Here is a 23993-nt window from a genome sequence, read left to right on the forward strand (position 1 = left end):
GACTGTAAAGCAGTTGTCTGATATCATCAGGGCAGGAAATGGAGAAGGCTGAACTCTGAACTAATGCTAATAATTTCCAAATCTTTCTAAAATTAGATGATGGTTTGGGTATATAAAATTGTGATGGAGGTGTATTCCCTTATTACTTATGTTTGGTGTATTTTGATAAAAATTTTAACAGAGAGAGAGAGAACACTAATTCTAACACGCAGCACTTTCATCCCCTTTGGCCAAGTATAGACATAAAATAACTTCCAATGGTGACTCTACTTTAGGTAAATAGATTTAACTATATACAGCAGTTAAAATATGTTATAGGTTAACAATGCATTTCCAATTCCACCAGAAGGGGAAGGCCAAAGACAGTATTGACAGTAATTCTTTAATTATATCACTGTTACTATGAATATAAAGAATTGGGTGTCTTATGAATGAGTTAATGAACTAAATTTTGAAGATTACTATTTCAATGTCAAAACTTAAAAAGACTTTGTGGCTCTACCTTTCCTGAGCTTTGTCATGAGATGTTTACTGATTTTGCCAAAACTCCAACTATATCTGTTTGTTTAGTCATAGAAAATATTACTTCCTCTCCATTTTTTTTTTTTTTTTTTTGCCTAATTTCTCTGAGCAGAATTAATTACCCAGTCCTCTCTGAACTCCTACACTGCTTAGGCAGTATCTTTATTCTGGCCTATGCACTGAGCATAATTATCATTTATATGACTCTCCTTTCTAGTCTGTGACCTCCTTGATTTTATAGACTGTTTCTTATTTCTTACTGGTCCCTGGCATTCAGGTCATTGCTTGACATTAATAAATTCCGTGAAGCTCAGTCTAGTTTCACATACAGTAGTAGTTCTCAAAGTGGGTCCTGGTTTCATCTGTATTGGAATCACCTAAGTGTTTCCTAAAAGTAGCTTTCTGTGCTCAACAGCAGATCTACTTAAACGAAATCCCTGGGGTGGGGCACAGGACTAACAAGGACTCTAGGTCATTGTTAGGCACAGTGACATTTTTTTGGTAATAGTTTTATTGAGAAATAATTCACATTCTATACAATCCCCCCATTTCATGTGCCATCACAGTTTTTTTTTTTTTTTTTTCACAGAGCTGTGCAACAATCACTGTAAATCAATTTTATAACATTCAATTAGCCCCAAAATAAATACAGGTCCTTTAGCAGTCATTCTCCATATCCCCTAATGCTAAGCAACCACTAAGATACTTTCTGTCTGTCTAGATTTGGCTATCTGGACATTTCATATAAATGGACTACAAAATACGAGGTCTTTTGTGTCTGGCTTCTTTCACTTAGCATGATGTTTTCAAGATTCATTCAAGGTTCATCAGCACCTTGTTCTCTTTTATTGATTCTGTTGTGTGACTATACTACATTTTATCTATCCATTTCTCAGCTGATGGTTGCCACTCTTTGACTATTATGAATAACGCTGTTATAAATGTTTTTGAATCATTTTTGTGTGAACCACATGTTTCATTTCTTTTAGGTAATATTTACCTGGAAGTAGGGTGTCCAGGTCATATAGCAACTCAGTTTTATCTTTTAAGGAACTGTCAAACTGTTTTCCTAAGTAGCTGTATCTGTACTTAAAACTATAGTGTTAAGTTTCCAATTCTCTACATCCTTGCCAGCATTTTTTATTGCCTATTTTTAAAATTATAGCTATCCTCATGGATATAAAGTACTGTCTTGCTGTAGTTTTGATTTCCCTGATGGCTAGTGATGTTAAATATCTTTTAATATGCTTGTTGGTCATTTGTACATCTTCTAGGGAGAAATAGCTATTGAAATCTTCTGTTTATTTTTTGGGTTGTGTTTTTATTACTGAGTTGTAAGATTTGCATATTGCAGATACAGGTACCTTATCAGATACATGATTTGCAAATACTTATTTTCTTCCATTCTATCAGTTGTCTTTTCACTTCCTTAAAGGTATCCTTTGAAGCACAAAACTTTTTAATATTAATGAAGTTCAGTTGTTTTTGGTTGTTGCTGTTTGGGCTTTTGCTGGCTTATCTAAGAAACCACTGACTAATTGAAGGTCATGAAGATTTACAGCTGTTTTTGTCTATGAGTTTTGTAGTTCTAGCTCCTATGTGTAGGTCTCTGGTCCATTTTGAATCAATTTTTGTCTCCAACTTCATTTTTTGGCATGTGGATATCTGGGTGTTTCTGGTCCATTTGTTGAAAAGACTGTCCTTTTCCCATTGAGTTGTTTGACCCTTGACAAAAATCAGGTAGCCATAATGTGTGGCACAACAAAATTTTAGAATATGTGTCTATTGGAATTGTGACCTGGACATTATTATAAGAGTAAAAAAGCAAAATCATTAACTTCAGATAACTTTAATGATTATTAGTCTTGACATGTGTTTGTAATTCCAAATTTGATACGAAGGTGGGTATTGTAAGAATTGGAAATGCTGAGGTAAGGGTTAATAGGAAGACTTGTCTTGTGCTTTACCATGTAAATTATTATTATTATTTATACTTTAAGTTCTGGGATACATGTGGAGAATGTGCAGGTTTGTTACATAGGTATACATGTGCTGTGGTGGTTTGCTTTTGCTGCACCCATCAACCCATATCTACATTAGGTGTTTCTCCTAATGCTATCCCTCCCCTTGCCCCACATACAATGCAAATTATAAAATCAAGAAGCTTACTTGGCAAAATGGTCTTATAGCGATTTTTAGTTCCATGACGCGGAATATCAATTTCTTTGGGATCCACAAAGTTCATCGGTATTTCCTGCAAAAATAAGTAATATCAAACTAGTGTATCTAATACTGCCACAAAGAAAATCTTCACAGGGGGCCATCTGATCCAGAGTTCTACTGGACTTCAAAGCCACTTAAAAACAACAGACCTACTACCTTCGGTGGACCAACACCCTTCCTTTCCTAAACGTATCAGCTGCATCCGGACAAGCTGACTTCTAAGAAACAGCTCTCTGTGTTAGAAAATATTGCTTAATACGTAGTCAGCAAGGAGACATATAACACTGGTTAGATTTTAAGAATCCTGGTGTGACATAATTGCTAGAACGATTAGACAGATGCTAAAAAGTGAATTTTTTAAAAAAAAGATGTATTCAAATATATTCTAGTTTTTATGTAACTTTAGTACCAAAAATCTTACTATAATTTTTGTGTTAAAAAATTGTAACACACATGTTATATTTTGTGATATAATAGTGCTAAAATATATTAGTGTGAAAACATTATCTTTTCACACTAATAGTGACTCTTTTAGGATTACTAAAACCTCTTTCTCAAAATGGTAAACATAAAGGCTTTTTTGTTAATTCAAGTGATGATGACATGACTTTTTTTGAATTAAGAAATGGTTGATAATTGGACTGTTCCATTTGTAGTTGTAAATGCAATGTTTTTAGTGAAAGGCATTCAAACACTGTTTCTCCCACTTAACAAGAACATTAATATTCTTATTTTGTCAGAGTATACATTATGTGCCTCAAGTGATTGGACAGGGAACAATAGAAAAAGAGTGGCTGTATGTAAGTGCATTAGATCTAAAAAGGTGTGCATCTGTAGCTAATCAGGACAAATAAAGCAACAAGCCAAAGTTTTCAAAAAGATCCAAACAAACATTTGTTTAAGGATTTGATTATACAAAACAGTATGCTCTCTAACTTTGATAAGATTAATGTGAACAAAATGACTTTTATGTTATTTAATGACTGATATTAAATCTTTGATCAAATAAAATAATATTTTTACTGCTTAAACTTTCTCCGGTAGAAAATTTAACTTAGCAGTCTAATATTTGTTGAAATAAAATAAATCATCTTTAAATTCATTCAGATTATCCTAGTTTTTGGTCAATATGAAAATTTCAGAAAAGCCGGACTACATAAATTTGAGACTTGGTCTACAGAGAGAAACAGCTGTTTGTTAATTTATTTATTTTTAGAGATGAGGTCTCGCTCTGTCACCTAGGTCAGTGTGCAGTGGCACAATCATAGCTCACTGTAACCTCAAACTCCTGGACTCAAGTGATCCTCCCATCTCAGCTTCCTGAGTAGCTGGGATTACAAGCGTGAGCCACCACACCTGGCCCCAACTTACTTACTTTTAAAATACTTTTTCCTATACTTGCACTATGCTAGCTATCCATGATATTTATCCCTATTTTCTGCTCCAACTAAATGTTTTAACCTGTTAATTCCAAGTTATAAAAATAAGCAAAATTGTTGAATATTCAATGGAAAACACATGTTCATGTTTGGTAATTTCAAGCATGTCAGTGTCTTTGGGCAAAGCCACAAAGGTAATATCTTTATTCCTCCCCTTCTTCCTTCTCACCTTCTGTTTTCTGACACACACTGACAATCTGTCATCTTCCAGCATTCTCTTTCTCCTGGGTACTCCTTCTTGGCCTTCAATTTCCTTTCAGGGAAGTGGGCTATGGTAAGGTCTTATTTCATAAACAAAGAGCTGTCTGCAGTTCTAGAAAGAAAAAGCTCTAGGTGTGCCTTTGGCTAGCTGTGTGACCACTGACTTGTTCTTTCATTCCTACAGGACTCATTTTCTTCACATGTAAAATATGATACACCACAGAGTCTGATGTTCATGTTTGTATTTTACTTTGGACACTTAATAATAGTTGATGGGGCTAATAGTAGATCCAACCCATCGCCGAATCTTTCACCATTAGGGTGGCTGCAAATGCCTGAAGTGACCCTAGAATAATCAATTTATGTACTCAACCAATATGGCTTAAGATGTACAACTGATTTAAAATGCAAGAGGTGATCAATAAAGTCAATATTTCCCTTGGGCAACAATTAGACATAAGAAGATTTAATCTGACTTCATGTTCTCTGAGTTGATATATGTTATCATGCTTTAAGCTTTCACCAGCAACACTGGTATGTCTAAAACTGAATTCATCATTCTTTTTAGCCCACACTTGGCCTTCCTCCTGTGTTCCTTATTTCATTAAAGGGCACCATATGTACCCTGCTGGCCAAGACAAAAACACGAATATCAACCCCTGGCTTTTCCATTACTTTTGGCTGCCTCATTCAATTAATCCCACTTCTTGTAAATTCCTACAGATTCTCTCCATTTTCCCTTCTACTGTATTAGTTTAGGCCACTAATGCAATTCCACAGGATTAATGCTAGAGCCTCTAAACTGCTCCCTTTTAGTGCCTACTCCACTGCAAATAGAATGATCTATCTAAAACACAAGATGAAGTCCAAGCTTCTAAATATATATTAAGGTTTGGGTTTCTTTTATACTTCTGAGGCTCAACTTTTGCCACTTCCCACCTCGATTTCAATGTTCCAGTTAAACGGAACAGTTTAATTCCCCAGACAGTGACAGCAAGGCTATTCTTTGTCCTGGAATGCCCCTTCTCTGCCCAGCTCCCTATACCACTTAGTTGCTTGGTCATTTCCTGTGTATTCTGCCTTAACTTAGCTCTTACATTCCAGTTTTAATACTTATCAATAGTGGATGAGACGGGAGTGAATCTAAAACCATTTCACTTTGCCATTTGTTTATTGTAGGCTGCTTAAGTATAGGACAGTATCATTTCCATATGTCTCTAGCGCCCCGTGTTTCAAAATACCGACTGAAGAGCGAATAACAAACAGAAGGCTCACCATGAATTCACTTTGGAGTAAATGTGAACTTGCCACGACGTCCCTCAGCTGAGACCTTGTGAGAATTCGGCTGGCTGACTGCAGGTACTCCATTGCTACCTTTTCCCGTGGTGTCGGTACAGCCACAAAGGGTTCAATATTCCCCAAGCTACTCATGTCCAACGTAAGAGATACATTGGACCCTCGTCTACATTGGAGAAGAATGTTATGTTTAAACACCACATAATTATTTTGATTGCAAAAACTTGTCTTTCTGTACATGCACACAACTCCGTGGGAACTTTCACAGAAATTACAACCAACTATATTTTCTCTTTTAGTACCATGGTTGGCCATAGCAACTACCCATAGTTCCTTTAGAGAAAAATAACAATTTTGTTGTTGGAAAGAACTCTAAATTGAGAAAATATGCTATAATTTATGAATGCATATACTTATTACAGAAATCATAGGTTGGCTAATAATATTAAGTGAAAAATTAAGGAAAAGTAAAAAAAGTTAGGAAAAGCTATATATCTATATATCCATGTCTATATCTATAGATATCTTCTGAGAGAATCCCTAAAAAATGGCTTCTGGGGCCAGGTGAGGAAGTTCATGATGGCAATTCCAGCCCTTTGGGAGGCTGATGTGGGTGGATTGTCTGAGCTCAAGAGTTCAAGACCAGCCTGGGCAACATGGCAAAACCCCGACTCTACAAAACATACAAAAAGCAGCTGGATGTGGTGACCCACACTTGTAGTCTCAGCTACTAGGGAGGCTGAGGTGAGAGAATCGTGTGAGCCCGGGAGGTTGAGGCTGCAGTGAGCTGTGATGGTGCCACTGCATGCCAGCCTGGGCAGCAGAGAGAGACCTTGGCTCTAAAATAAATAAATAAAACAATAGATAAAAATTTAAAAAGATGGCTTCTGTATCCTCTATTTATGTGCATATGTGTGCATGCATATGTGAATTGACATATGAATTCATTTAATTTTGCGGTAAACTTAAAAGGGGCCATAGAAATCACAGACCCTTAAAATGAGTTACAATTTATCTTCCTCTGATAATTCCCATTCTCCTGTTGAGGGGCAAAGTGATGCTCTTACAACTAATACAGACCCTGAGTCCTGAGTAGAAAGTAAGGATGCCTTTTACAAGTAATACCAGCTGTGTGGACCAAGGGGTAACTATAAAACAGCATGTGAGAGACTGAGAATTGAAGTCAGAGATGGTGTTTACAAGAACTGTTACATTTAAAGGGGCCGTAGGTGTGTGTCAGATTAAATATGGTGCCAAGTAGTTGGCGTCTCAAGGAAGTAGAGAACAGGGAACAACAGGCCAAAATATATGAGAATAAAGATAGCAAGAGTAGACGCTAGTCCCAGCAAATTATGCCCTCTGGTATTTTAATACCTACTCCAGAATGCGACATTAAGAAATAATTATAGTGGCTTCAGCTTAATTTCAAACAGTGGAAAACTATTGGAATATACAAAAACAACAACAACAAAATCCATTAACAAAAATCTATCAGTTTTCTTCTCTAATGAATCTGCCTCTGGTTGCATTTTTGCTGCCATTCTATAATTTGATATGTAATGTCATTTTTGTTAATTTCTAAATGGTTTGTAATTGAGATTTTAATTTCCACTTTAATTTGACGGATATCTGTATGTTTAGACATTTATTTTCCTTATAATTTCCAGTTATAGTTCATGGAAATTAGAGAATGGCTGGCCTTTTAATGGTTGAAACTTCTTGATTTTTTTTTGAGATAAACACTATAACATTTTCTAAATATTTCACAGATGTTTTGCTGGCAACTAGTTTGATTATGTGTATATGTTTGTAAGTATCTATCTGCACATATATATATCACCTTATTTATTATACTATTATTTTATTGAAGATATTACCGTATTCCAACCTATTCTTTCCTTCCTTTTTTTCTACTGGATTTGTCAAAGCCTGAGATATGTATGTGAGTCCTCCACAATAATTGTGCTTGTTATTTTTCCTTCTAACAGTTTTTACCTTGTACATTGCAGCCACTGTGTTATTTGAAGGGATTCATAGTCATATCTTCACTGCAAATTTTATCAATATTACTTTCTTTCCTGTTAATTTTATATTTGCCCTCACAACTGACTTTAAAAAATGAATATTGAAATGCCTATATATTTTGGGGGACATGTTTCTGAAAACCTTTTCTCATCCTATTATTATTCTTAACTCTTTTGGATCACTGGGTTAGGGATTAGGGAATAGCATTTATTATAGATGCTCATAAAATACTGACTACCTAATAGAGGGATCATTTTCCCACTCCACTTTTTCTTTTCTGGTTTTTGGTGGTGGTTGATATGGTTCCTGTGCTTCTGAGTAGGAGGCAAATAGTTGAAGAAGAGCAAAGAGTCGTTCTACTCATGGACCAAGAATTTTAATCTATGTTTAGTGGGAAAGTAGTTTTTAAAGTTTTTCAATTCAGTTCTGGACTTCAAATTGACAGAAAATCCTTACTGATTCTACTAATAGTTTACCAATTGGTCTTCATATTTAGGGCATTTGTGAGACCTCAGCTTTTGTAGGCTTTATAGACATTTTAGTATGAAGTTGAGAGAGGCTGCTTAAGGGATTGGTAGTCATATGCCATTTAAAATCACCATGCCATTCAGTCAAATTTTCAGCCTCCAGAGACAAAAGTGCCTGCCCTCTGTCAATGGAGTGATGCTCATGCTTTAGATGGTGAGGTCTCTTCCATCTAGAGTGGTCAGAGCAGATTCATGAGGTAGAAGTCATTTAAGTTGGGCTTTGAAAGCAAATGTTTAATAGGTGAGTTTTTGGCAGAGAGTTAAAGAAACTGGCAGGAAAAAAAGTGTAGGAGAATAAATTAATACAACTTTGAAGAACAACATAGAAGCAGTTTGAACTGGAGTTCTCTCATATAAAAATATATTTTGAAATTGGGGGGCAGGCCTATGTAAGAGAGATGAGAGAGAAGCAACAGTCATAGACACCGTAAGACTATAAAAAGCCCAACAAGAGTCCAGGGATGTTGGCTAACACCTGTAATCCCAGCACTTTGGGAGAATGAGGCAGGAGGATCACTTGAGGCCAGGAGTTTGAGACTGGCCAGGGCAACATAGCAAGACCCTGTCTCTCCAAAAAAGTAAAATAGCTAGATGTTGTAGTGCTTGCCTGTAGTCTCAGCTATTTGGGAGGATGAGGCTGGAAGACTGAGCCCGGGAGTTCCAGGTTGCAGTGAGGTAAGATTGCACCACTGTCATACTCCAGGTTGGGTGACAGAGTGAGATCCTATGTCAGAAATAAAAAAATTTAAAAAGCCAGATAAAAGAGGACCCAGAACATCATGAGGGTGTATCGACTTCTGTTTTGATTTCCCAAAATCAAAACAAATCTGCCTAAACCTGGGAGATTAGAAGCTTTTGAGATCCCGTGTCTAGGGTCTATTTGATTTAATGAGTTAATTTTCTAAGGATTCTGTGGTAAGCAGAGACTCGTGGAAACATTTTCATGCTAACTGACTTAAATAATAACCATTTATATATTACAGTCAGAAAGACATTTCAAAAACAAGATAAACATATAAACTTATGGGAAAATTCCAATTAAGACATATGAAAAAAAATCTACAGAATTTAGAAAAAAAATCAACATAAATAATAGGAGAACTATACCTTTAATAAAAAAGGAATGTGAAAAATAAGAACAACCTCTACTGAAAGCTTTACTTTTATTTTGTCTTGGAACTGTGGGCAAACTGTTTAGCCTTTTTAATGCCTCATGATTGCTGTTGGACAAAAGGGAACATAATAAAAAGCTTTATCAAGCTCCTGCTGCAGCACCAATTATTATTTATGCCAAAAAATAAATAAGAGGGAGGAAATTCAAAAGATACCAATGCAAACAATTGAAGGAAAAAGCAAATTCTTAGGGAAAAGTAAAAGGAATGCAATAAACAGCATGCTAATTATAATTAACTAAAAAGGAAAATATGTATAAATATTATGGGCCGGGGCGACACATCCATTTCAGCAAGAGAATATAAACAACTTTGGGTCAAAATTGTTCAATTCTAATGACATCAGTTTCCGATAACTTACAGGTGGGAAGAAAACATAGCTAAAATTATAGTAACATTACAATTGAGTGTTGGAATAACTCAGAAACCAGACATTTATTTTCCTGGTAGTTGAGGACCATAATGCTAGACTTTAGAAGCGGAATTTAGGCAGAAAGGGCTAAAATTTCCAGTATCATGTCTACGGGCTCATTCTCAGACATGCTACTGTTTTTGCAGTACTTTGGTCACTGAGAACAGTGAAACTTCAAGCAGTATACCTCATTTAGCACCCAATAAAGAATGGAAATGGAAGTAAGAGAACAAAATGAAACAAATGATCATTTTTTCTTGTAGTCCCGGAAGATGTACTTCTGAAACTATTGGATTATTAAATTAAGTTTCAGTGGGAAACGGTGGCAGCTGCTTATCTTGAAATACTGGAGAACGGAAAAATACGGATTTTAAAGATTATAAGAAGAATTTAGTACAGAATGAAAGCAAACAGATTTGACCTCTGAGATCTTTTCTTTTGATTCTGTAAAAAGTATACATAATTTGTCTAGAGCTGTCTTCATTAGTGTACACGTCAACTCTTATGTGGTGAGAAGCAAGAACTTTAATGTTGATGTTCTCTTAAGAACTGAAAATGTGATCTTGAATCCTTTAGTCCAACTATTCATCCTTGTGTGTTATAGTGGCCATGAATCTGACAGTCTTGGCTTGGTCATAAAAGGTGGCCTTAAACCCTCTCACCCACAACTTAATTTTTCTTATTTAATTTTGCATATTCAGCTTTTCCACATATTTAGTTTTCTAGAATAACTCTACTTAAATAGAATGAAAAAGAAAAAAACCCACAAGTTTTTGCTCATTTGAATAATGAAGGAGACAAAAGTGGAGAAATGGAGAGATGGAATTCCTTTACTTTGAGTGGACTGAGTGGCATCGGCAGTTCTTTGCAACTCCCAATTCTATGATTTTTAGTCCCAAGGTTAATAGCATTTAATAATAGTATGCTGTTTCCATCTCTTTGTCTTCCAATAAATTATATATAGTACCAACCCTCTTTCTGGATCACTTGAAAGGTGATAGGATAAAACAGAAATAAACACGGAACACTAAGAAAGTTAAATTGTGACATAAATGGAGTGTTACCAATTTCAAGAAGCTGAAATAAATGAGTAGGTATTGTGGCCATCCATAATAAAATTTCCCAAAGGAAATCCTGTAGGGAAGAAATAATAATAAATATAGAACATGCCAGGCATGAACCCAGGAAGATGATAAATGAATTTCACCCTAAAGTTAAAAGAAAATCTTCTAACATAGAGAACACTTTTAGTGTGGGAAATGATTCATTTTCCTACCTGAAAGGACCTACCTCACTAGATAGAATGTTGCTATGCCTTTTGATTGAATCTATAAATGTTTTGAATTCATAAAATGATGTCTGACCTTTTATATGTGTATAGGACAAGGCAAAATTTACTACACCCTTATTTTACAAAAAAAAAAAATCAAAACAATCATTTAAAAGAACCAGATACATTGAACTTGTCACATTACTCTTGAAATATTGACCTCAGCAAATGAGTTTAATCATTGTTCTGTATTTCGCTTAAGCAACTTGGATCTTAGACTAGATAATAGGCAAATGGGAATAATAATAAAACGCACAAAGGCGACTCACACCATAAAAGATAAATAAGCAAGAATATGTGAAAATTTCCAGCCTAATGTCTGGGATATAATAACATATATGAATTATCATAATTAACATGGTGATTTTTACTTCACTCTCTACACAGCTATGTGGGAGCTACATGAGTATACACTGATGAACATTTGAAGGAGGTAAAGTTGAGAAAATTGGTCAGTAATTAAGAGTTAGCAGCAGTATTACACATGCAAAATCAATGGTCGTCTAAGTTGGGACTATTTTTTATACTTCAAGTCCTTAACACTTATACCTAATGTCTTTAAAATTAACAATGTTTTTCTGATTCAAAAATAATGCCTGTTAACTAGACAAAAGCTAAAAATAGAGATTTTACAAATTTCATGATACCAATATTTAAACTGCTAAGAATATTTTTTGTATATGTCCTTCAAGTCCTTATATGTATGACAAAAATCTAGATTTTTATTCAATATATTCTTTTATGATTTACTTTTTAAAAAAGGAAATAGGCACAGAACCATTGCATATTATTTACTTTTTTAAAAAACTAACTATATCATGAATGTCTTTTCATGTTCTCAAGTTTTTTTAAACACTCTTTTCAAACAATTGATAGTATTCCATTATTGAGATGTGTTATAGTTAGTTAACCAATACCTTATTTTTGGACACTAAGTCATTTTCAATTTTTTCACCACTATAAACAAAACTGTAATGAACATCCTTGTACTTCAATGTTTGTGCATTTTCCTAATTACTTTTCAGTCAAGAAGTCTTAAAAACTAACTCAAAATCTCTTGAGTTTGAAGAAGTCAGTGGACACTCGCAGTGTGGAAGAGGCATGAAGACAGACTCTTGGAGCTTGCTGATATTGATGTAGCTCAAACTCTCTTCATCTTTGGTTCAGATCTTTGCAGTTGTTCCTTAGCAAGCTTTCCTAACTCTAAAACCTCCTAGTTCGATATATTTTTTCCAGATTTCACTGGAATGATGTCTGAGCACTGAAAATATGATAAAACCCACAAGTAGCTACCCTTTAGACATAAGATGCTTCCTAATCTATCTACTGTGTATTTCTCCAGCCTTATCTCCTGTCACATTCTTATCCAGACCTGTGTCCCAGGCAGACAATCTACCTGCAGCTCTGTTCTCTATGCCTCAAATGAGCTTGCCCCAACACTTTCAGGTTCAATCCTCCAAATGCCGGGGACTCTATCCTCTGAGACTTCTCAGCAATTTTCCCAATATGTATCCAATATATATCATATTCACTAGAAATGATTTGCAGTAAAGTGTGAACACATTGAGGCCAAAGACTTTGACTTGAGTTTTCCTGTTGTACCCAGTCATGAACACATGGAGAGCAACACTTTTGATGTCTGTGTGGATGAACAGTTGCAAATGAATTGGTTAGAGGGATGCTATATGTAATTACTGTGCTTTGATGGTTTTTTCAATCCTCCTGAAAATACAGGAATTGGGGGAACCATGTTAAACAGGAGTCTGAAAATTTTGAGTGCAGAAGCCAAGCTTATGTAGGTAAATGTTACAGTTGTGATTCAGTTTGAATCTTGTTTAAGCATCAATAAAGTCTGAGCATTAACATCCTAAAGATCTATGTTAATTTTGTTCAGAAAAAGGAAGAAAATCTACCCCTTTGTTTTGTAACCAAGGATGATTAATTTTTACTCTTTTTTTTTGGCATTTGGTATTGTTTTGACTGTCATTCATGGTGAGGAGGCTGTTTCCCTTTCAACAAAATAACAAAATGATGGTAGTCCTATTTTTAGTTCCTAAGTTAATTTTTCTAGTTTATATAATTAGTTAAGAAAAAGATAATGCTAAAAAATTAATAAGTCTCAATGACTAAGTCATTCCTTGTGAAATGAGAAGTCTTCTTTGAATTTCAGCTGATTTAAATACAAATACAAATACAAATACACACACACACACACACACACAGACACACGGCATTTTCTAGGTAGCACAATACAATGAATAATCCCCGTCTCTTTATGCAATCAACTACCAAAGAACCCTTTTAATCCTGACCATTACAAATAAATTAAATATATTCATTTATTTGTAAGACCAGAAATGACACCTATTGTCCTGATACCAAAACCTGGCAGAGATACAATAAAAAAGAAAACTTCTGGCCAGTATCCTTGATGACCATTGATTCATTAATCCTCACTAAAATACTGGCAAACAAAATTCAGCAGCACATCAAAAAGCTTACCCACCAAGATCAAGTAGGCTTTATCCTGGGATGCAAAGTTGGTTCAACATATACAAATCAATAAATGTAATTCATCACATAAACAGAACTAAAGACAAAACCACATGGCTATCTCAATAGATACAGAAAAGGATAAAATTCGACATCCATTCGTGTTAAAAACTCTTAATAAACTAGGTACTAAAGGAGCATACCTCAAAATACTAAGAGTCATATATGACAAAACCACAGCCAACATCATACTTGAATGGGCAAAAGCTGGAAGCATTCCCCTTGAAAACCAGCACAAGACAAGAACGCCCTCTTTCACCGCTTGTACTCAACATAGTATTGGACGTCCTGGCCAGAGAAATCAGGCAAGAGGAAGAAATAAAGAGCATTCAAATAGGAAAAGAGGAAGTAAACTATCCCTGTTTGTAGATGACATGATCCTATATCTAGAAAACCCATAGTTTCAGCCCAGAAGCTTCTGAAGCTAATAAACAACTTCAGCAGAGTCTCAGGATACAAAATCAATGTACAATGTGCAAAAATCACTAGCATTCCTGTACACCAACAACAGTCAAGCCAAGAGGCAAATCAGGAACGAACTCCCATTCACAATTGCCGCAAAAAAAAAAAACAAACAAAAAAAAAAACAAAACAAAACCTAGGAATACAGCTAACTAGGGAGATGAAAGACTTCTACAAGGAGAACTGCAAAACACTGCTCAAATAAATCAGAGATGATACAAACAAATGGAAAACCGTTCCATGTTCATGTATAGGAAGAATTAATATTATTAAAATGGCCATACTACCCAAAACAATTTATAGATTCAATGATAGCACTTAACATTAATTAAGCCAAGTTTGTAAGAAATGGCTTACCTGAATTATCTCACTTAATTGTTACAACAATTTTTGAGAAAGATTATTCACAGAACTAGAAAAGCCATTTTAAAATTCATATGGAACCAAAAAGGAGCCCGAATAGCCAACACACTCCTAAGCAAGAAGAACAAATCTGGAGGCATGATGCTACCTGACTTCAACTATAGTACAGGGCTACGGTAACCAAAACAGCATGGTATTGGGACAAAAACAGACACAGAGACCAATGGAACAGAATAGAGATGCCAGAAATAAGGCTGCATGCCTACAACTATTTGATCTTCAACAAACCTGACAAAAACAAGCAATGGGAAAGTATTCCCTATTCAATAAATGGTGCTGGGAGAACTGGCTAGCCATATGCAGAAAATTAAAACTGGATCCCTTCCTTACATCATATACAAAAATTAACTCAAGATGCTTCAAAGGCTTAAATGTAAAAACCCAAACTATAAAAATCCTGTAAGAAAATCTAGGCAATACCATTCAAGCCATAGGCAAGGACATAGGCATTTCATGATGAAGATGTCAAAAATGATTTCAACAAAAGGAAAAATTGACATATGGGATTTAATTAAACTAAAGAGCTTTTGTACAGCAAAAGAAACTATCAACAGAGTATAACAGACAACCTACAGAATGGGGGAAAATTTTGGCAACTTTGCATCAGACAAAGGTCTAATATCCAGCATCTATAAGGAGCTTAAATTTGCAAGAAAAAATTGTTATTAAACGGTGAGCAAAGGACATGAACAGACACTTCCCAAAAGAAGATATAGATGCAGTCAACAACCATATGGAAAAAAATCTCAACATCACTGATAATTAGAGAAATGCAAATCAAAACCACAATGAGATACCCTCATACCAGTTAGAATGGCTACTATTAAAAAGTCAACAAACCTGCACGTTATGCACATGTACCCTAGAACTTAAAGTATAATAATAATAATAATAAATAAATAAATTTAAATTAAAAAAGGAAAAAAATAATAAAAAGTCAAAAAATGACATATACTGGTGAGGTTGTGGAGAAAAAGGAATGCTTATACACTGTTAGTGGGAGTGTAAATTAATTCAACTATTGTGAAAGACAGCGTGGCAATTCCTCAAAGACCTAAAGACAGAAATATCATTTGACCCAGCAATCCCATATACCCAAAGGTATATAAATTGCTCTATTATAAAGACATATTCACACATATGTTCATTGCAGCACTATTCACAACAGCAAAGACATGGAATCAACCTAAATGCCCAGTAATGATGGATGGATAAAGAAAATGAGCTACATATACACCACGGAATACTATGCAGTCATAAAAAAGAATGAGATTATGTCCTTTGCAGGGACATGGATGGAGCTGGAGGCCATTAGCCTTAGCACACTAACACAGGAACAGAAAACCAAATACTACATATTCTCCCTTATAAATGGGTGCCAAATGATGAGAACACATGGATACCCAGAGGGGAAAAACACACGCTGGTGGGGCCTATTGGAGGGTGGAGAGTGGGAGGAGGAAGAGGATCAGAAAAAAATAACTAAGGGGTAGTAGGATTATTAAGTATAATTATATTTGGTATATTTATTTATATTTAGGGGTAGTAGGACAACTAAGGGGTAGTAGGTATTAACCTGGGTGATGAAATAATGTGTACAACAAACCCCCATGACACAAGTTTACCTATGTAACGAACCTGCACATGTACCTCTGAACTTAACATAGAAGTTAAAAAAGAGCCCTTTATTTTAATTCCAAATCCTTAAATCTGTTTTTAGTCATTGGAAAGAAACATTTATAAAGTTAAATATTCACAAAGAAAATTTTTACATTTATGCCAAGGATTATGTATTTTTAAAAGTACCCTTTAATATCTATCTGAAAGATTCTAGAATCCATCTCAGTCATTTGATATAAAAAGCAGATATCTTAAGTCATTAACCAGGGCACATCAAGGTCTGCCTTTACCTAAAATGAACTCTCAATCAAAATTATGAAAATCTACTCTCTCCAGAGTTTCTCCAAATGTTTACCCAAGAACAGTAAGTTATTTAAATATACATTCCTGTGTTTGTTCAGTGTTCATTTAGAAGTGTACCACCCACCATATAATCGTGGGCTTTGGTCAGTTAGGTGCTTTGCAAATAAACCAGGATGACCTTTGCTCCCTACAAGTCACTGGCCTTTCACCTTGGAATTTCAGAGTAGGGAGTTGCTTCCTTTTGGTCAGTGGAGAGTCAATGACTTTGCTGGGCTACTCTGTGGCCACAGATCATATTTAAAGTGTCATCAGTCTTCAGGTGGAAGGAAGGAAGGCGTCAATTACCTGGAGGGGCTGTATTAGCATTAAATGAAGAGAATGCACTTGATTTGATCACTGTGATCAGATTCTTGCCAGCATAAATACACAATCATGTTATCGGTACATGGATGAATGCCTAAATATAAATTATTGAACACAGTTGCCAATAGTTAAAATAAACCTCTCCCCGTAAGCAACTGGGATTTGTTGATTTGATGCCATTCATAATAATTCATTTTTTTTCTGGGTCCTTTCTCATCTAGTGTCAGATAAAATAATTGCAAGATAACCCTGAAAATCAAATAGCCATTCACCCAAGTGCAGATATTAGTCATACCAGACAAAGTAAGGAGTTTTTATTTTTGATACTGTGTTTTATTATCTATATTATGTCCAAGGAGCAGATGGACTGGTAAAAAAATAAGTATTTCTGGAATGCAAAATATACACATTTTAAAGAGTGAATTGAAATTTGTCATGTAAAGGACGCTTTTATGCTTGCTATAAGAAATATATCCCTTTGCTTTCCCAGAAATAAAAATGTTCTAAATTAGCATGCTTTAACTAAATCAAACAAAATGAAAAAATGCCCAGAAGCAATTCCCAACCAATTTTATATAATATTAATGGGTAACATTTATGATAGAAAACTAAAGTTATATATACTGCCTCCTCATTTTTATTGAGATATAATTTATGTACAACAAAATTCACATTTCCAAAGTGTACAATTCAATGGTTTTTAGTATAGTCACTTAGTTGTATAAGAATCACCACAATCAATTTTAAAACATTTTCCTCACCAACCCCACCCCCAAAAAATTCTCCCTGCTCACTAGCAGTTACTTTGTATTTCTCTCTCTCTCCAAGCTCTAGAAACCACTAATATACATGTGTGTCTATAGATTTACCTGCTTTGGACATTTCATATAAATGGAGTCATACAACATATGGCCTCTTGTGTCTTGTCTGACTTCTTTTACTTAGCATAATGTTTTCACGGTTCATCCACGTTGTAGCATCTATCAGTACTACATTACTTTTCATGGCACAATATATTCCATTGTATGGATACACCCACATTTTGTGTATTCATTCATCAGTTGATGGACATTTGGGTTATTTCCACTTTTGGCTAGTACGAATTATTTTGCTATGACTGTGTTTAAGTTTTGCGTGAATATGTGCTTTCATTTCTTTTGGGTATACACCTAGGAATGGAATTTCTGGGTTATATGGTAACTACGTTTAACTTTTTGAGAAACTACCAGGTTCTTTTCCAAAGTGCCTGCACCATTTTATGTTTCCACCTGCCATGTCTGAGAGTTCCAATTTCTCCACATTCTTGCTAATACTTGCTGTTGCCCTTTTTTTTTTTTTTTTAGTAATAGCCATCCTAGTAGGTGTGAAGTGGCATCTCATTGTGGGTTTGGTTACATTTCCCTAACGACTAACAATGTTGAGCATATTTTCATTGGCTTACTGGACGTTTACATATATTCTATGAATAAATGCCTAATGAAATCCTTGGTCTATTTTTAATTTGGGTTGTCTTTTTATTTTGTGTTGTAAAATTATGTATATATTCTGGACACTAGACCCTTATCACATATATGCCTTCCCATTCTATGAATTGTCTTTTCACTTTTTGATAGTATTTGTGATGATCAATTTTATATGTCAAGTTGACTGGGTCATGGGTTGCCTGCGTATTTGGTCAAACCTCATTGTGGGTGTTTCTCTGAGCGTGTTTTGGACGAGAGTAACATTTAAATTGGAAGAGCAAGTGAAGCAGAGCAACCCTCCTAATGTGGTAGGTCTTATCCAATCAGTTATGGAGACACAGCATAGATTAAAAGTGAAGTTTTGGCCCTACTTAGTTACTCTGAAGTAGATACCCGAAGGTATCTCTGTAGTCTTCATGACTGTGTCTGCCTACATTATTCTTCAAATAATGCGGTTACTGTTCTAGTTCCACTTCATTTTATGTTGAATAGACATATCTATGATATCAATATCTATTAATTCAAGGAAAACAATGCCTTGTTTTCATTATTAAAATGTTAATTATAAAATTAATACATACTTCTACTAAAGTTTTCAAATAATGCAGAAGGAAGCAAATGAAAAAGAAAGCACTCTTCCCCTAGTTCTTCCCACCTCCTGATTTTCTGGCTCTGCTTCTCACAGCTCACCACAATTTGTGTTATGTACCCTTCTCTCAATCGCCCACGCACTTACAAAGACAACTATAAACTGGATCATAAAATTTCATATAGTTTTTGCAACTTTTTCCCCACTTTACATTATATATTGAAAAATTGGTCTTATTAGAACAATAATGTGGATTTCATAAGTAAATACACAATAATATATATGAAAATATCTATTACTAGATATTTATTTCCAATTCTTTTTGCTATTACCAACAATGTTGCCATGGAGAGTCTTCCACTATATAATTGCTTATTCATGCAAATTTATCTGTAGGAACATAATATAAGTTTCTCCTATACACGGGGTGCAGTGGCTCTCATCTTTACTCCCAGCACTTTGGGAGGCCGAGGTGGGCAGATTGCATGAGCCCAGGAGTTTGAGACCAGCCTAAGGAACATGGCGAAAGTCCATCTCTACAAAAATTTCAAAAATTAGCCGGGCATGGTAGTGTGTGCCTGTAGTTCCAGCTGCCCGGGAGACTGAGTGGGAAGATCGCTGAAGCCTAGGGAGGTCAAGGCTACAGTGAGCCGTGATCACGCTACTGCATTCCAGGTTCGGTGATAGGATACCCTGTCTCCAAAGAAAGTTTCTCCTATATATTGAGTATGCCAAAGGTATTTTTTTTTGTTGTTATTTAAGACATTACATAAAGTAGCCTCTTTATCTCTTTTGTCTCTCAGCTTCTAATAAGTGCTTATAACAGGATAAAATCATTAAAATATTGGAATTCTAGACATGCTAGAAAACACTTGCATTGGTTCCACTATATATGTACTCTAACTTTATCTCCCATTTTTGGGTAGAGCTGTTAGTAAGTTTCAGTTTTTTTCTATTGTCTGTCTTCTAAGTTAAAAAAAAAAAAGTCTACCTCTAATGAAATTTATGTATTTGTAATTATATTACATGTACTATTGTACTTATGTATTATGGAAATTATGAAATATTTACAAAATTTGAAGTAGGAAAGGGAAAGATAAATATAAATTTTTTTCTAATATGTATTTTTACACCCTAATGGATCATTTTACACATTTCTTGGGATGCACACGCCCCACTTTGAGACCACGCTCTCAATTATCTAGACTTACATAGGTAATGGTAACTTTTTTCAACCACTTTTGAGATACAAGAGAGTAAGCACCTAGGACCTATGGTATCTACCATATCAGCTATAAGCACTATTCATCAAAGATTATTTAAAATAGCATTTTGCTGGGCATAGTGGCTCATGGCTGTAATACCAGTTACTTGGGAGGCTGAGGCAGGAGGATCACCTGAGCCCAGGAGTTGAAGGCTGCACTGAGCTATGATTACACCACTGCACTCTAGCCTGGGGACAGAGCAAGACCCTGTCCCATAAAATAAAACCATTTTGTGTATTACAAAAAACACTTCAATCTTCCCCATAGATACGCAACTGGTGATCATCAAGTTCTCACAGCAAGAATATATCATCCAAATCACTACTATAACCATAAAGGCAAAGTTAAAATGTTCTAATTATTAGATTCAACATTTCTCTCAGGCAGATGGCAGTGAATAATATGTAAAAACAGACTTTTAAACAATGGCGACAAGAATATTCTTTGTTTCTCTAACAAATTATTCTTCCTCAGGTATTGTTTTATGAGTTAATTCATTATTTCTTTTTACCAGAAATTTTTTAACATAAAAATCCTAATATTTATCTGGACAACTCTTAATTTCTGAGATACTCAATAACGACATTTTTATTATATCTCCAGTATATGTTTCTGTGAATTACATAATAATGAACACAGAGAATCTTTAAAAACACTGAGCACTAACATTCTTTTCAAATAAAGAGAGAATGTCAGGTTAGAATGACTTCTAATACCAACTAACTCCGTCATCTTAGCATATTAAGCTGTCCTAAGCTATATCAGTGACATTTCATTCTGAAAATGATCATTTCTGATGAGAATGAACTCAGGAAATACACAAATGAGTCTAACTACTGAAAGAGTCTAACAAAGTATTACAAAGGACAGGGTCACCAAATTGAGCAAACACAAACACGAGGCTCGCCCCAGTTAGATTTCGAAAAATAGCTCTGACTATCAAATTTTTGTAATGCTTAGTACAGGACATGTAGCACACCCTGACAAAGTCAATACAAGACATAGGACAAAATCATTAAATACAGAACATGTCTCATATCTACAGAATGCCTGGCAAACCTAACAAGATGGAACATAATTGACTTAATTTTAATATCTTCCATGCATCCAGGCTTTTCCTCTATGCTTGGCAGGGACTTGTAGGTGTTAAAAGGAAAATAAGAATGAAATACAAAGAGAGTTTCCAAACTGACTAGAAATGAATTATTTCTTCTGTTTATCATAATGTTTTGCATTGATTCCAAAGGAAAAAAATAGTATTTGCTTTTATTACATATTAAACAATTATATAAAACCTGACAATTGGTCAGTAATTTTCCTGTAATAATACTTATTGATTTCTGGCATGAATAGGCATCTATGCTAAGAAAAGAAAAATACAATATTCTCTTTAAAAATCCTATACAGCCACAGTATTTGAAAAGTCTTTCAAATATTAACTGTCTGAATCAAGATAAAAAGACTTTTAGAAAACCCATTACTTTGATTTAAATATTACATTTTTTATAGAATTTGGAATTGCTTCTTGTCTGCTGAACATTTGAGACAACAAAGTATTGCATGGCTTTAACACTGGAAGCTATACTTCTAAGAGAGATTTAAAATAAATACCTCATGGTCCACTGTTTTTTTTTTTTGTTTTTTTTTTTTTGAGATGGAGTCTTGCTCTGTTGCCCGGGCTGGAGTGCAATAGCGTGATCTTGGCTCACTGGAACCTCTGCCTCCTAGGTTCAAGTGATTCTTCTGCCTCAGCCTCCCGAGTAGCTGGGATTACAGGTGTATGCCACCACACTCAACTAATTTTTTGTATTTTTAGTAGAGATGGGGTTTCACCATGATGGTCAAGCTGGTCTTGAACTCCTGACCTCGTGATCTGCCTGCCTAGCTTCCCAAAATGCTGGGATTACAGGCATGAGCCACCGTGCCCAGCCGGACCACTGCTTTAAACACAAACACACACCTTTTTTGTGTTTTACCATTCAGGGCTGAATATTTGGTGGAATATTTTAAAGACTTAAATGTTACATTAATCCTTTGTATTTTATGTGAAGAAAATGTATTCACGATAAAAATAGTTTTCAACAATTTAAATATTTTGAGTGTGTATATTGTAGATGAGGTGAAATGTTTACAAAACAAGGATTCAATTATAATGGGGAAATATTAGAAGAACACATCAATTTACAGACTGAAACATATTTACACCAATTTGCGTATGTTTGAAATATTGTGTAAAACAATTTGAAGATAAGTCTTTTGGTCTTATTTTGCTTTCATTTGTCTGAATTATCAATGCACACATTTTCCACCAATAATTCTCCATGTCAGATAAGGACATTCAAAGAAGTGTGAATGAGATAAAAACGAGGTGCTTAAGACATTCTGTTCGAACGGATAGAGTTCATTAATTGAATACTACTGAGCAGTTCCTGGAGTTCAGATCCACACCTAACAAATTCTCAAAGTTCTTCAGACCTCAGCAAGTCAAAATATGCTACGGAAATCATTTTTGACAAGAACTCTTGGGCTAAGCTTTAAGTAATCAGTATCTGGTTAGGACAGGAATCACCCAGTATCCTGTGGAGGAAAACAGCTGCCATGAAGGCCATTTCAGCTTTCCCTCTTCTAATCATGCTTTCTAACCTACTGCCAATTCACTCCTAGGCTGCCCTCGATAAGGCATGCAGCAGGATTACGGGAACTCAGAGTTCACTAACGCAAACTTCACGAGGCTGCCCGGCCCCATCCTTTCCTGAAGATCATATCTCAGCAAAATGGTGCTTTATCCTAGAAATCCCTTTTCGATACAAATCCTAATGGAACTCCTTGACTAAATTACATTAGTAATGTAATTCCTAACAATTTCTTTTGTTAGGAAGGGGAGCAAAAGGGCGAAAACATCATTTTTTAAAAAATAATGAAAATTGCAAAGGCTTAAACACTGAAAGAATTGCTTGCCTCTAAAACAAATCTGCATCATTACTAACAAGCGATAAAAGGCCTTCCGATGGATAGCAAATGAGAACCTTCCAGAGGGCCACGGTCGCCTAGCTGGAAACCCCTGCTAACAGCATCTGCGGTCTGAACCCATAGTGACTGGACATCTTCTCTGGATGCCAATAAGGGACTTCTGCTAAGGGAGGCTTCGGCTGCTCCCTGTCAGCTTTAGGATTGGTACATGGCCCTTTAAATCTTACAATGGCAACAAGTGTCTCAAGTAGGATTGTTGAGGACAGAGAAACAATGCTCAAATGTCCTTTGAACAAAACCAAGAGCCCACCCTGCTGACGACCCTGAAACCTCTCCTGTCTGTGAGTGGCACACAGGCGCCATCTGGAGGGTGAAAGGCGCAACCGTCGCTCTTCTCAAAGTGGAATTGGTCTGTGAGTGTTAGGCTAAACAGATTATTCTATTTCAGAATGCTTCCATTCCTCCACCGAAAAAATTTAATATAGTCCAATTATGAATATGCAGAAGGTGGAAAAAGAAAAATCCTAGGGTGCCTTGGCCATTAGGGGAGGCAGGAAATAGGAACGAGCGTGAGATCTGGGGGCACACTACCTGGGCTCAAATCCTATCTCTGCAGTAATGTCCTCTGTGACCATGGAAACGTACCTGAATGCCTGTGTCTCCCTTTCCTGATCATTAGAGGTGAGATGATATAATTTACCCACCTGAGGTGGATATGAGGAGGAAATAATTTTATATACCTGTGATGCATCTTGTACAGTACTTGGCACATAGCGGCTGCTCCACAAATGTTAGGTACAGACATAGAATTACCAAGCCTTTTCCAGTTTTTTCC

General features: G+C 35.5%; 1 protein-coding gene across 4 annotated transcripts in view; it reads right to left on the reverse strand.

Moving 5' to 3' along the window:
* PTPRR (protein tyrosine phosphatase, receptor type, R) overlaps positions 1 to 23993 on the reverse strand; it is a 309826-nt gene that overhangs the window by 73861 nt on the left and 211972 nt on the right. For all 4 annotated transcript variants that reach the window (XM_011976642.1, XM_011976644.1, XM_011976645.1 and 1 more), the window contains 2 exons: positions 5661 to 5847; positions 2692 to 2776 (listed from right to left, as the gene is read on the reverse strand). In XM_011976642.1, coding sequence (XP_011832032.1) covers positions 2692 to 2776; positions 5661 to 5847 — 272 coding nt within the window. The remainder of the gene's footprint in view (positions 1 to 2691; positions 2777 to 5660; positions 5848 to 23993) is intronic.

The sequence above is a fragment of the Mandrillus leucophaeus genome, unplaced genomic scaffold (assembly GCF_000951045.1).
Source record: "Mandrillus leucophaeus isolate KB7577 unplaced genomic scaffold, Mleu.le_1.0 Scaffold169, whole genome shotgun sequence".
Taxonomy (NCBI): Eukaryota; Metazoa; Chordata; class Mammalia; order Primates; family Cercopithecidae; genus Mandrillus; species Mandrillus leucophaeus.